This window comes from Mytilus californianus, unplaced genomic scaffold (assembly GCF_021869535.1).
Source record: "Mytilus californianus isolate M0D057914Y unplaced genomic scaffold, xbMytCali1.0.p SCAF_9, whole genome shotgun sequence".
In the NCBI taxonomy this organism is placed as follows: Eukaryota; Metazoa; Mollusca; class Bivalvia; order Mytilida; family Mytilidae; genus Mytilus; species Mytilus californianus.
This window is the reverse complement of record NW_026262745.1, coordinates 70798135-70811230: the sequence shown is the minus strand read 5'-3', so window position 1 is coordinate 70811230 and position 13096 is coordinate 70798135. Positions and strand designations below refer to the sequence as shown.

Below are 13096 nucleotides of genomic sequence, written 5' to 3'. Positions count from 1 at the left end.
ACCAAACAGACTACCAAGGATGCGGAGCAACATTTATTTCATTTTGACAAACATTTGATCAAAAAAGAATTCAATTTGATCTGATGATGATTTTTTTATGGAAAATTGCTAAGTATGATTAATCAGCGGATTGCAAATAAAAAGTAAAATCACAAAAATACTGATTTCCGAGGAAAATTCAAAATGGAAAGTCCCTAATCAAAAGGCAAAATTAAAAGATCAAACACATCAAACGAATTGATAACAACAGTCATATTCCTGACTTGGAACAGGCATTTTTTTATGTAGAAAATGATGGATTAAACCTTGTTTCAAAGCTAGCTAAACCTCTCACTTGTATGACAGTCGCATCAAATTTCATTATATCGACAACGATGTGTGAACAAAACAAACAGTCACCATAGGTAAAAATGTCAAAAATAGGGACACATCAGTCAACAAAGTGTTGTTATCTTAATCACTATAAAACAAACAAATGTGTAACAAAGAAGCACAATAAGGCATATAGACAAAGCATATTAGCAAAAATTAAAGACAAGAATACACAAATTCACCATCGCACAATAACACAATGACGAGATGTATAAGTACAGAGCCACGTCTATGTGTATCAAAGAAACATAAAAAGGCATATAGACAAAGCACATTAGCAAAAATGAAAGACAAGAAAACAAAAAAGTTTTACAATAGCACTATAACGGAATGTATAATTACAGAGCCAAGTCATATGTGTATCAAAGAAACACAAAAAGGCATATAGACAAAGTACATTAGCAAAAATGAAAGGATACGAGAATTATCATAGAACAATACCACAATGACGGGATGTATAAGTACAAAGTCATGTCAAATGGATCTCAATAAAAACAGACTAAACAGTAAAAGTAATATTCATAAAGAGAAATAAAAGAATACTATAACACGTTATAAAGATAATAAACAACGTCAGTACCCAGAATCTATACATGTACTTTAATACCATCGCGTATTATTTGTGAAGTTCATACGGAATATTTATCAACAAGGTCTTGGTACCTTCCAATGAACTTTTTTTTTTAGAAAAATGACGAGACGTTCTTTGACATACCCCTGGTTCATCAACTTTCTGCGCAGACACTACTGACGTTTTACAAAATCTGAGTCTGAGTAGGAGCTGCAAGATCTTAAATACCGAAAAGGTTAGGAAATATATAAGCGATATGCAGGTGAAGTTGGTATATTGCTACTAAGGTGGGGAAAATTAATAATTTCAAAATTAAAATCGTATCGTTTGTCATATATTCTGGTACTGAGATGATCGTGTATGTCAAATTTGAGGTATAGGTCTAAAAATGAGGCGGAGGAAGCCGTGTCTGCTGTTTCTTTAATTTCAAGATCTGAGGGATATATCAATGGAATCCAATCAGAAAAGTTTGGATTGTTAATGGTAAGAACATCATCAATATATATGAACGTGAAATTAAATGACCTGGCTTATTATTCAGGCTTGAACTTTTTTATTTTCATCCCTTCAGAAGATTGAAAAATAATGAAAAGAAAGATTCTACTATTGTTACATTGTGGATATGACGGAATAATTTAATGCGCTATACCAACGGCTGCACGGACACAGTGCATGCTCAATATTAAACACAAATCAATTACACAATGATGAGACATTAACAGCTTGTCATGTCTGCCATTAATATAACTCGAGTATCAATACTTTTTGTCAGAATGTATTTGTTGTGTTATCCACCTTTTCCATCCAGAAGTGGTTTGATATAAAGTGATACTTTGCGTTAAGTCGCGTAATAGATTTCCAAATATTCAGCGCAGTCACTTTCTCATATTTTACTTGAGTTCTTCCAGGGTACACACAGTTTTGTATTACTTCTTTTGACTTGCCATTTCGGTTTGCACTTTTTTATGACAGACCATCTTCAGAAAAAAGTTATCTATTGAGTATTAATGTTTTGCTTGTTACATATAATTCAAACATTGAAATTCATGGTTATATAATTCGGTGAATATCGCTTCTTCTTCTGCTGATTTCCCTGGCATTCAACAAAAGCAGTTGCAAATAATTATTCTTTTGTTGGTTAATAAGCCTCATATTTTTAGAATGAACAAAGTAATCAAGTTTAAACACTGCATACGAACAAACTATAAGTAAAATAAAAACCAATTGTTCAGAGAACAATTGAAGGTCTTTCCACTCATAAAGATCTATTTTGAAATAGAACTATTAAAATTTGGTTTAAAATATCATATTCAGCGTATAATGATAGTTTATTGTACACTGATTCCAAAAATACATGGTTTCTATACATTTTTTTCAAAATAAGGGAGATAAATTGTTAATTCCGGTTTGAAAAATGTCACTTCCGGTTTTATTTGATAGTTTACTTGATACTGATTCCAAAAATATATGGTTTAATATACTTTTACATTAAATAAGTGCAAAAAATAGCTACTTCCGGTTTACACAAGGTCACTTCCGGTTGGCTTTTCAATGGTCAAGTGGCTTGCAACGTAATGCAGAAAGTCCTATGGCTTTATCACGTATACTAACGAGGAAAAAGCAAAGGTCAAAATCTAGAACGTCAAATTTACCTATAACCTTTAGCTCAATTTCAAGGTCATAAACCGAGGGCTTCAAATCAAAAGACCATAGGTCTTAATTATATATGGTTAATGAGTTATATCACTTTACGCCTAATTTTTAACATAAGAGGGGAGAAAACTCCAATCTAATGTTAGCGTACCATTTCAACCAAAATGTATGTGTTACGACATGTCGCAACTTACAATTTAGTAAAAATATCTTGTCGATATCTTATACGGTTTTTGAAAAGAAGTGAAAATAAGCCAAAATCAAAATTTAAAATATGACCTTGACCTCTGACCTTGACCTTATTTTCTTTTTTTTGGACCAAGGACCTCAAATCAAAAGATCCTAGGTCTCTATCACTTATGGTTTACAAGATAGAAATGTATATCACTAATAATAAACGCATAAGGGGAAATAACTCTCATATGGAGTGTTCATATCGCTTCGGTCAAAATAGGACAAATCATGTGAAGGATATAACGAGCAATTTTATAAAATAAATTTGTCGCTTTCTTTTACGGTTACAGAGGAGATGCAGTCACAAGGAAAACAGTGTTCGGGGAGATAACTCCTACAAAGAAAAGTATTCGGTTACGCAGGGTGAATTTCAAAGGCGCATAAACTGTTCGATATCATATACCAAACATCTAAGCGACATCTTGCGAAACAAAATTTATACGCAAGAAATAAAAGTGGCGGAAGAAGAAAAAAAATAAAAATAATAATAATCAGAACAAATACAATAGGTCTTTCCACCGAAAAGTGGAAAGACCTCATTAAAGTGTTCATTTATACTGCTGCAATCATTTTATTGCTTATGTCATAATCTCAAAATGTTTACACCAAATTTTAACCTGCTTTAATAATTTTGTAACATGACCCTTGATGTCAGGTGAGCTAAGAACTAAGGCATAGAGGAAAGATATTTGATCAGTGCACAGATGACTTGTTAATGGTATTCACAAATACAGACAAAGTTGCCTAACAAACTATGAGTGAGTCTTCAAAATTTTAGACTTAGACAATCTAAAGAAAAAAAAAGATACAAGCACACAGTAACACATAAAGAGATGCACACATATACACAACTATGAAAACTAAAGCTTTGACAATGTGAAACATTAAAAAAACTGTAGTGAAAATGCTCCTGGAAGGGTAGGTATTTCCTGCTCAGCATGTGATAACCCTCATTTTAATTAATTGCCTACTACATGTAATAATCAATTATAGCCTGGGTAATATGTTTGACAATTTGATCCTTTTATTAAAGATGAAGACCCTCACTAAAAACCAAAGAAAAGGACATTGTCATATGATTGCCCAAAAGACGGTTGTGTGAAATCCTTCAGCTCAAACGATACCTTGCATAACCACCTTCTGCTGGGATACTGTAACTATGAACAAGTCATTTATGTGCATGACAAGGCTAAGATTATGTATGACACAGAAGCAAATAGCCTTTTAATTAACACCCAGTCAGTGTCGATACCATCAGACTCAATGGCAGGAGAAAGTGGGCTGCGTCGGGGATGGGCACTGAAAACCATGAAAAAAAGAATAAGTTTCAGTGAGGCTCAGAGGAAATATTTGCTCGACAGGTTGTACGCAGGGAAAAGACCTGACAGCAAGGTAGATCCTTTTAGAGCTGCAGAGGAAATGAGAAATATGAAGGAAGAAGATCAGTACCATTCAAAAGAAATGAACTTATGACTGGATAAAAAAATTCTTCCTATTTTCAAGACTTGCTATGAAAGACAGGAATTCTGAACCTAAGGATTTTAAATCTGCTGAAAAAGAAGACAGCAAACATGAACTGAAAATTTCAATTTGCAGCAACTTGCTAAATAAGCCCAATTTAACTAAATTTCAATGCTATGTATAATTTCATCTGTAATACGTCAACTTTAACAAAATTTAGTAAAGCTCTCAGTTTGGGCTGATCATGAACTTGGTCTTCTTTACAATTTTTGTTTTTATACAGGAAGTATAATGTTACTTCCACAAATAATTAAGGGATTAATATTATTAATGCGAGAAAAAGAAAGACACATGAAGTGTTATGCTCCATGTTGAAGGCCATAAGGTAACCTTAAATTGCTAACATCAACAACATTTGGTCTTGAATGTTGATTTGTCTTACTGGCAATCATAATTTATCTTCTGATTGTTATATTATTCAAACATTGTTGATCTAGAACATAGACACGAGTTTAAACAGACCAGAATATAATGTAGAATAACCGAGCAATGTTTCACACCAAGTTTATTTATATGATGTAAGACTAGTTAGAAATATGAGGCTTGCCAAGCATTTCCATCATGTTGCATACTGAGTGTAAATGAATTCACATCCAAAATATGCAAATCCCAAAACATCAGTGAATGTTCATTGATTCTGGTGAGTATCAAAATCATACATGTAGCAGTTAAAACCATGAAAGGCCCCCATCTAAGTCTGTAATCTATTTATTGCAAAACTAAAATCTTCCAAGAATATATAAATAAAATTCGAAGAAATGTGTGAATTGGACTTTGTTTACATTTTGCTAATGAAATCAAATAATCATACTATTGAAGGCATCATAAATATGGTAAGTGATTGTATATCATTTCTGCTTATACAGTCTATTTATTATTTCTTAAAAAAAACATCAGCAAATTAGTCATTTAAAAAAACCCAAAGAAAACATATTACTTAATGGTGGGCACTACACAAAAAAACTATCAAAATATAGATCCGCAACTATATCCTATCAAAAAGTAGTTAAACTCAGATTTTTTAGAAGAGTAAGAAGTTTTTTTTGCCTTTTTGAAGTCACCTGTTTGTCAAGTTCTGTTTAACAAACATGATCAGAGAGAATCTGATGAAGATTGAAGGGAAAAATCATGGGAAACAAAAAATTTAAAATTTAAGTTAGTATGGTTGGTATGGTGATAAACAAATTTCATTCATAGATATCTTTATGTATTTTTCTCTTTATCATTCATATAAATTACTTGAATTTTTAAAAAATGTTTGTTACTGTGGTAACAATTTGTTGATATGCACACAAAATTAAAGAATTCCTTTCATTTTGATTTTTTTTAAGTTGAATACCACACAGTGATCCATATAACTACTGATCGTTTGTATGAGCAATTGTTAAAACAAATTGACAATAAAGATCTTGGTTGTATTGGCCAAATTTGACCAAATACCAATTCATGCTTTTTTAAGCATGATTTGTAATGGGTTGTCCAGCGAGACCTCACTTATTTTTTTCTGAATTTATTCATGATATACCTACTAAGGGAACAAAATACAAATTTTAGTAAAGTTAGATTAAATAAAGCCAAAAAATGCAAAATTCTGAAATTGTAAATCTTCTGAAATTAGCACATGTTCGTGCGATTTTTTTCTTGAGAATGTGCTTAACTGGAAGGAATGAGATGTAGTAAAAATATTACAAATAAAGTATATAATGCATAAATGGGAAAACATTTCGTTCAATATTTAGTTGTTTGGTTTGATTTGAGACTGGAAAATGGTCGTTTTCACTTAAAAAGGTATAAAACAGAGCCGAAAGTTATTGGCTCCCGTAACCATGGTAACGCACAAAGTTTTTCCAAGAAAAATGTCTTCCAGTAATGTTTTATGATGAGATGAGTAATTTAACAAAGTATGACTGAATTCTAAGAACATACATTTCTAAGCTCCTATTCAAAAAGTATGGTCCTTACAGAGAATTAGTATTAGAGATTACTTCTATGTGAATGAATAAGTCAAATGAATATTTTCATGTTAAGGAAACTAGTTTCAATCTACTCACTGGCTTATCAATTGTCGTAGTGTTATATTTGTTCTTAAATATTAAGATATAATATTACTTTTAATCTTTAAGTTTGTTATTTCACTTTTTATATTTCAACTAGGTAGCAGCTGAAAAACTTTCGAAAGTACAGTTCTTTCGTTTTTGAGATGAAATATTTCATAAATTTTCCCAAATATGTCGAGTTCAAGACGATAAACATACAAAATGCCATTGATATTTACTTCATATACATTGTATGACCTAAATACACATAATATCATGAAACTTCAAAAAAAAATGTCTTGTGACTTATTTTCTATATATGATTCAAAAGACTTTTAACCCCAAATCAACAGGTAAGATGGGTCATCAAAAAAACTTACGTTACTACTGCATTTTCCGAAAAAAAGTCCAAATTAATTTGATGATTATCAAATTGTGTGACGCATTTCAAAATAGATTATTTAATATATATCACAGACTTGTAATTCATTTTGGAATGTCTCAAATTGAGAATGGACTGTATATATGTACAAAAAGAAAAACGATTGAAGGTATATATTTGTAAATCATAGAATTATTTTGAACATACAAACATTAATACACATACAAATATGTAACAAACCAGCGTTCAACAAATGTTCGACTGTCCTATCAAAATCAAATTATAATGTTACTGTACTGTTAATTTGCACTGTACAATCGATGAAAAAATGCAAATTTGATGATATGTAATCCAACTACCTTACTATAGATGTTTTACATTCTCCTGGGAAAAATGTAACACATTGTACAGTGTATAGTCAGAGAAACATGCATAGAAACACATGTTACATTATCAAATTACAAAATCAATAAAACAGTCAACACTTTTCTACAGTTCACAATGGTAGATTGTTCCCGAAATGCATGTACCATTCAGCAAAATGTTCTTATCGAAAATATTCCGATTACAACTTTTGTTGTCATCGTTACCACAACAAATTCGCAGAGTAGGAACATTTCTCAAGATATTAAACGAACTTCATCCACAATTAAATATCAAGTTTACAATATAAGGAAACATAAACATATGCTAGTTCAATAATAATAATGTTTGAGTAAATAATTGATAAAATTATAAAGATGAATAATTATCCGTCGTGCTTAATGAAATATTCTGAAGTTATTATGACGGGTTTCAACATGATGATAAAAAAAAACCTGGAGTTGTATAAGGTTTATTTTGCAGTTAACGGTAAGATAACAACTAGTTACAAAATTCTGTTAATCTATAAATAACACTAAAAAGGAACAACAAATATTCTAATGTCAACAGAAACACATCATTTGTTAATTTAGGTTTGAAAAATGTTTAAAAGAGAAAGTCACGTTAGCGACATGATTCATAAATAAGTTCAATATCTTGCGTATCAAGAATACATAAAATTAACTGTTTGTTTGTTAAATTTACATATAAAAAAGAAGATGTGGTATTATTGCAAATGAGACAACTCTTCACAATATTCATTTTGAATTCAGATGTTTTCTAGTAAACTGCAGATAACCAAGTTTCAAAACAAATATGTGAAGACTTAAAACAAAATGCCAAAAAAAAAAACATCTAATATAACTTTTGTGAGATAATCGAAGTCTCTCTTCAGAGTTATGAAATAATCATTCTACAAACAAATTTTCACAGAAAGGTGTTAACATGGACGAGGAAATTTTATCAATAACTGGTGTCCAGGTAGGACAATTTTTTAAGCTTGCCGTTGTATGCAGTATTTTCTTTTTTACATAGTGATATTTGAATATATTTTGGTCGGTACTTTGATTTTCTTGATAATAAATATAAATATATTCGGTAGATATGTATATTGCTATACACGTATGACCACTTATGGTTCTAAATTTCTATTACTTAAAAGTATGGCATTGCGCGAGGTCGGACTTATTTTACACTTGATAATTTTGTAAATGAAAAGATGAGTGATTCATTCATTAGTTATAAATGGCTTTGACATACTTTTCAATAACTTGAAGCACTCCTAAATTGATATCTTATGCATTTTGGCCCAAGTGTTTTCAGCTACACCATTGTCCCATTAGGGCGAGTTTGCTGCGCGTTAAATATTTAATCCTGCCATATTTTGTATATGCATGTCCCAAGTCAGGGTTTCTTTTCGTTCATCAAATTATAATTAAACGGGTTGTTGGTTTTTTTTAGGAAATGATTTACATTTTGTCATTTTGAAGCCTTTAATAACTTATACCACGTGGCATGGTTTTGATATTGTTAAAGTCGTATGGTGACAAGCAGTTACTTATATCCATGTCAATTTGTCTCTTTAAGGATAGTTTGTCATTAGCGATAACACCATTTGTTTTACCTTATTTCGATATAACAACAAATAAAAAAAAAACACAAATGACTCTGTTTTAAAACAACGGAGCTATTTATGTGGCTTTTGCATGCATTTTTTTTTAGAAAAGTTGCCAACAAGAATGTTTTCTGCCAACAAATTAAAATCGATCATTAAATTTAAATATGTATTAATATACACTCGATGACGTCTGAACATTACTACTTGATTTCAAAAAGCTTAAACATGCCATTATCGAATTCTTATTTGTATTTCGCTTCAAAGTTTAACGATCGTCTACTTTTGATATTCAGAAGGTAATGTAAAAATTTATGTACCAGTCTTATGACGAAAACATTCATATTATTAGATACATGTTGTAATTGTTTTCTCTAAAATTGTACCTACATCTTATATGCAAATTACAAACCGTTTAAGTTTTACAAAGATAAAGCGCTTTAAACACTTTTTTGTTAAATAAAAATATAATACGCAAGATGTTGCAAATAGTAATAATTGTTTCTTATTATGAAGAACACAATCATATTATTATATACATGTTCTAATTGTTCTTCCAAAAGTTGTACCTTCTGCTAATATGAAAATTGACAAAATGTTTAAATTCAAATATTTTTTATCAAGCTAAAACGCTTTAAACAAGTTATGTTTAAAATTTCATACGCAAGTATTTGTAAAAAGTAATATGAATGAAATCTTTTGTAATTGAAAATACACAAAGAACTATCAAACCTATTAAACTGTCAATAACATTTAACCTTTTAGTTGCCAAACCTAAAGACTGTGGAGAGATAGACCCAGCACATTGTAAAAGTGGAGTTTATACGATCTTCCCGCCAGGGCTAAAACCATTTGACGTTTACTGTAAACTGACCAATCAAGGCAAAGCTTGGACAATGAGTTTAAATATATAAAACGTTCAAAAAACAAACAAACGTTTCTTAAGAAACGATTTATTTGGATATAATTGTGCGTCGTAGATTCCAAACAATTAATGAATATTTTTTACTGTTGAATAACACATAAAAACGTTAATCATGTTAATAATTACATTGTCTTTAATATTATCAATAATGCATAACATTCTGTAAAGTTGGATCGAATGCTTTCTTCAGTTCAACAGTTCAACAACCGGTCAGTTAGTATGCAATAGAAAAGACACATGTGTACAAATATACTTTACTTCCTCTATGAAAGTATAATATTTATCTATAAAAGTATAAAAGTAATTATCAAAAACAACGGACAGAACAAAATACCACAGTAGCTGTTATCAGTGACTCCTTCGTGAGATAATATACCAAGATACTCAACAGACAAAACAATCTATTCACTTGATATGTATCTATTACGTGACGTTGGTATTTTATTCAGGTTATTCAAAGACGATTTAATTGAAAAATAGATTTCAACAGAACCTGGAAAGAATATGAACACGGGTTTGGTAATTTTAAAGGAGAACACTGGCTTGGTAGGTTCATACTAAAAGTGTAATTTTTATTAAACACTTTCCTCAAATTGGGTTTGGTTTTTTTCAAATACTATTTTGTTATGTGACCCTTTAATGATAGCTTAGAGAATATGTTATAGTGTTGTATTAAAATAGAATAAAATGAACATAAACCGTCCTAAATAGATGTTAGTTTTGACTTTCTGGAATTCCTTTTTCATTATATATTCATATAGGATTTTTTATGTCTTACAGGTTTAAGTGTTCTTGTTTCAGGTATCTTAATTCATGTAATTTAATCTTGATCATTAATGTAAATTCATTGTATTTTGTACATTATTTGTTCATGCTTATTATTTATCGTGAATATGTTTCGTTTCTAGGTAATGAGAAAATGCATATTTTAACTTCCGGAGGTAACTTTGAATTAAGAATAGATCTTGCGGATTTCGACGGAGAGGCCAGATATGCTTTATATAGGAAGTTTTCAGTTGGAGATGCAAAATCAAAATACAAACTGACAATTAGTGGTTATAGTGGAAATGCAGGTACTAGTATGTACTTACAATAAATCATATTACATTTCCATTACTGTAGTGCGCTGTTTAGAATGTTCCCGTCTATGGAATAAAAAGACCAAGCAATTTGGGTTTAACTGAAAAAGAAAAAAAAAATGCCCAAAAGCCAGATAAAAACTTAAAAATGTTTAAACAATAACTTTCCTATTTGATAAACGAGTAAATTTTGTGTATCTCAAAAATTTCAGTTGATGAAGAAAAACTACTCACAAAAATAAACAAATAAAAAAATTAAAAAAACACACATATAAAAACTGTTAACATTTACAACTTATGTGGCAAAGTTCGGTACCATAACGCCTCAGAAATGACTGGTTATTAATTTCATAATCATGCTTTCTTACATAGATATACGAAGATGTGGTAAGAGTGCCAATGAGACAACTCTCTAATCCAAGTCACAATTTGTAAAAGTAAACCATTATAGGTCAAAGTACGGTCTTCAACACGGAGCCTTGGCTAACACCGAACAGCTTCTATAAAGGTCCCCAAAAATGACATGTGCAAACAATTGCATCGTGTTTAAACTTTTTAATAGGTACTAACCTTCGCCCTTATCTGAAACAATAGTGTAACACTACAACATAAAAAAGACACACTCTAAAATATAAATTGAAATGGCTAAACTCAATCAAAAGACACATTAACAGAAGAGAACATACACTGAACGAATAAATTTGATCTATGACACAATGTAAATACAAAATCAATAAAATAAATGTCTTCCTGTGGAGTTTTACCTTGTACACTGACAGAATAAACATCTGGCTCAGCGTATTGCTCTAATATTCATATAACACAAACATATTACATAAACATATGATCGTGCTGAAAATGCGTTTAAGGTGCCCTGCACATGAAGCGTACCATCATCAACATAATGCCTTGTTCTATAAATCCATGTACATGTATGCACGCGGTAAATATTATAGTCAGACTCCGAACAAAACACAGTGATCGTTCAACTTGCTTGAGTTTATTCTACACAGTAATTATTTCCTTTTCCCATCAACCTTAAAACTGGAAAACAACTTCTGCAGTGGAAACTATGACCACTTTTTTAAAAATTAAACGGACAAAAAGCAAAGGTAAAATGAACATGCAGTAAGATTTGAATGCAGTCTTACAGTTTGAAATTCGTCTGTTACAGGAGATTGCTTATCTGGTCATAATGGCATTCTTTTCTCGACTACCGACCAGGACAATGATAACCACCACATCAACTGTGCGAATTCTTACAATGGAGGATACTGGTATAACAAGTGTTATCAATCAAATCTAAACGGAGCCTATCTTAAAGGCGAAACCAAACTCAAATCTAAAGGAATGGTATGGCCTTGTTGGAGAGGATACAACTATTCGTTAAAATCAACAACGTTAATGATACGTAGAATATGAATAAAAAGTATCTTGATATATTAAAGTACCAGTGTTTTCTTTGTCAGTTTCAATTCAATATAAACACTTTTGCTTTACACATTTTAGTTGCAGTGAACGTGATTCTTTTCAGAATTGTCCTTTGCAGTCGTTTTTTGTCCGAAAAACAACAACCTCGACCCCATTCACTGAGCGAGTGGTATACTGCTATCACCTTGACGCTCGTGGCTTTGCTTTTGTGTGTAGAAAAAAGTTAATACTTGGACTGACACGCCGTAGTGGTAAAAGATGATATTTTTGTCAATCCTCTTTCTGCTTGACGACACTTTAAATGTTTATTTTACTGACTGAGCATGAATGTTATTAGTTCCATTTTACTTTTGTGTTACAGTATGATGTGATAATTCATCTGAAAATTGTTTATGATAAGTTGTAATGTATTTCATATTTTTCGATCTGCAATCACTTCCTGTTTTGTTATACCGTAAATGGTTTTTTTTGTAGTAATTGGGCGCTTATGTTTCTCTTTTTTCGTTATTAGACCAACAGTCTCCTGCATATAACATGTATAACTAAGGTTCTGAAAAAAGTATCTTACAATTTTTCGGCAATTTTCACACAAAAACATTCATTTAATTTCTCTTCTCTCTTCTCTTTGCCAATTTAAATGCACACTTTTTACTTCATACGAAAACAAAATGTATAAAGTGAAATATGTGTAAATTGAATCTTGCAAAAACCGGAAACCTGTCTAAACCATTCATGATTTTAAGCCCAGGCATATCAAACTGTATATGTTGTGAACCTAGTGTAACCGAATGTTTGCCATAACAAAGCACAATCTAAAGTCCCCAAGAGTTTCAATTGAGACAGATTTTGTTGTTTCTCTTTTGACTCCTTTCTAGAACTGTTTCAGAAAGGTATCATTAAAACCATTACAGTTC

The 13096-nt window shown here is 31.0% G+C and overlaps 1 protein-coding gene across 1 annotated transcript; it reads left to right on the top strand.

Moving 5' to 3' along the window:
- Positions 1-10148: 10148 nt before the first annotated feature.
- LOC127713970 (fibrinogen-like protein 1) lies at positions 10149-12176 on the top strand (the record flags this gene model as incomplete). Its single annotated transcript, XM_052219920.1, has 3 exons — positions 10149-10218; positions 10581-10751; positions 11926-12176. Coding segments are annotated over 3 exons (489 nt in total), but the record flags the coding sequence as incomplete, so codon positions are not given.
- Positions 12177-13096: the final 920 nt, after the last annotated feature.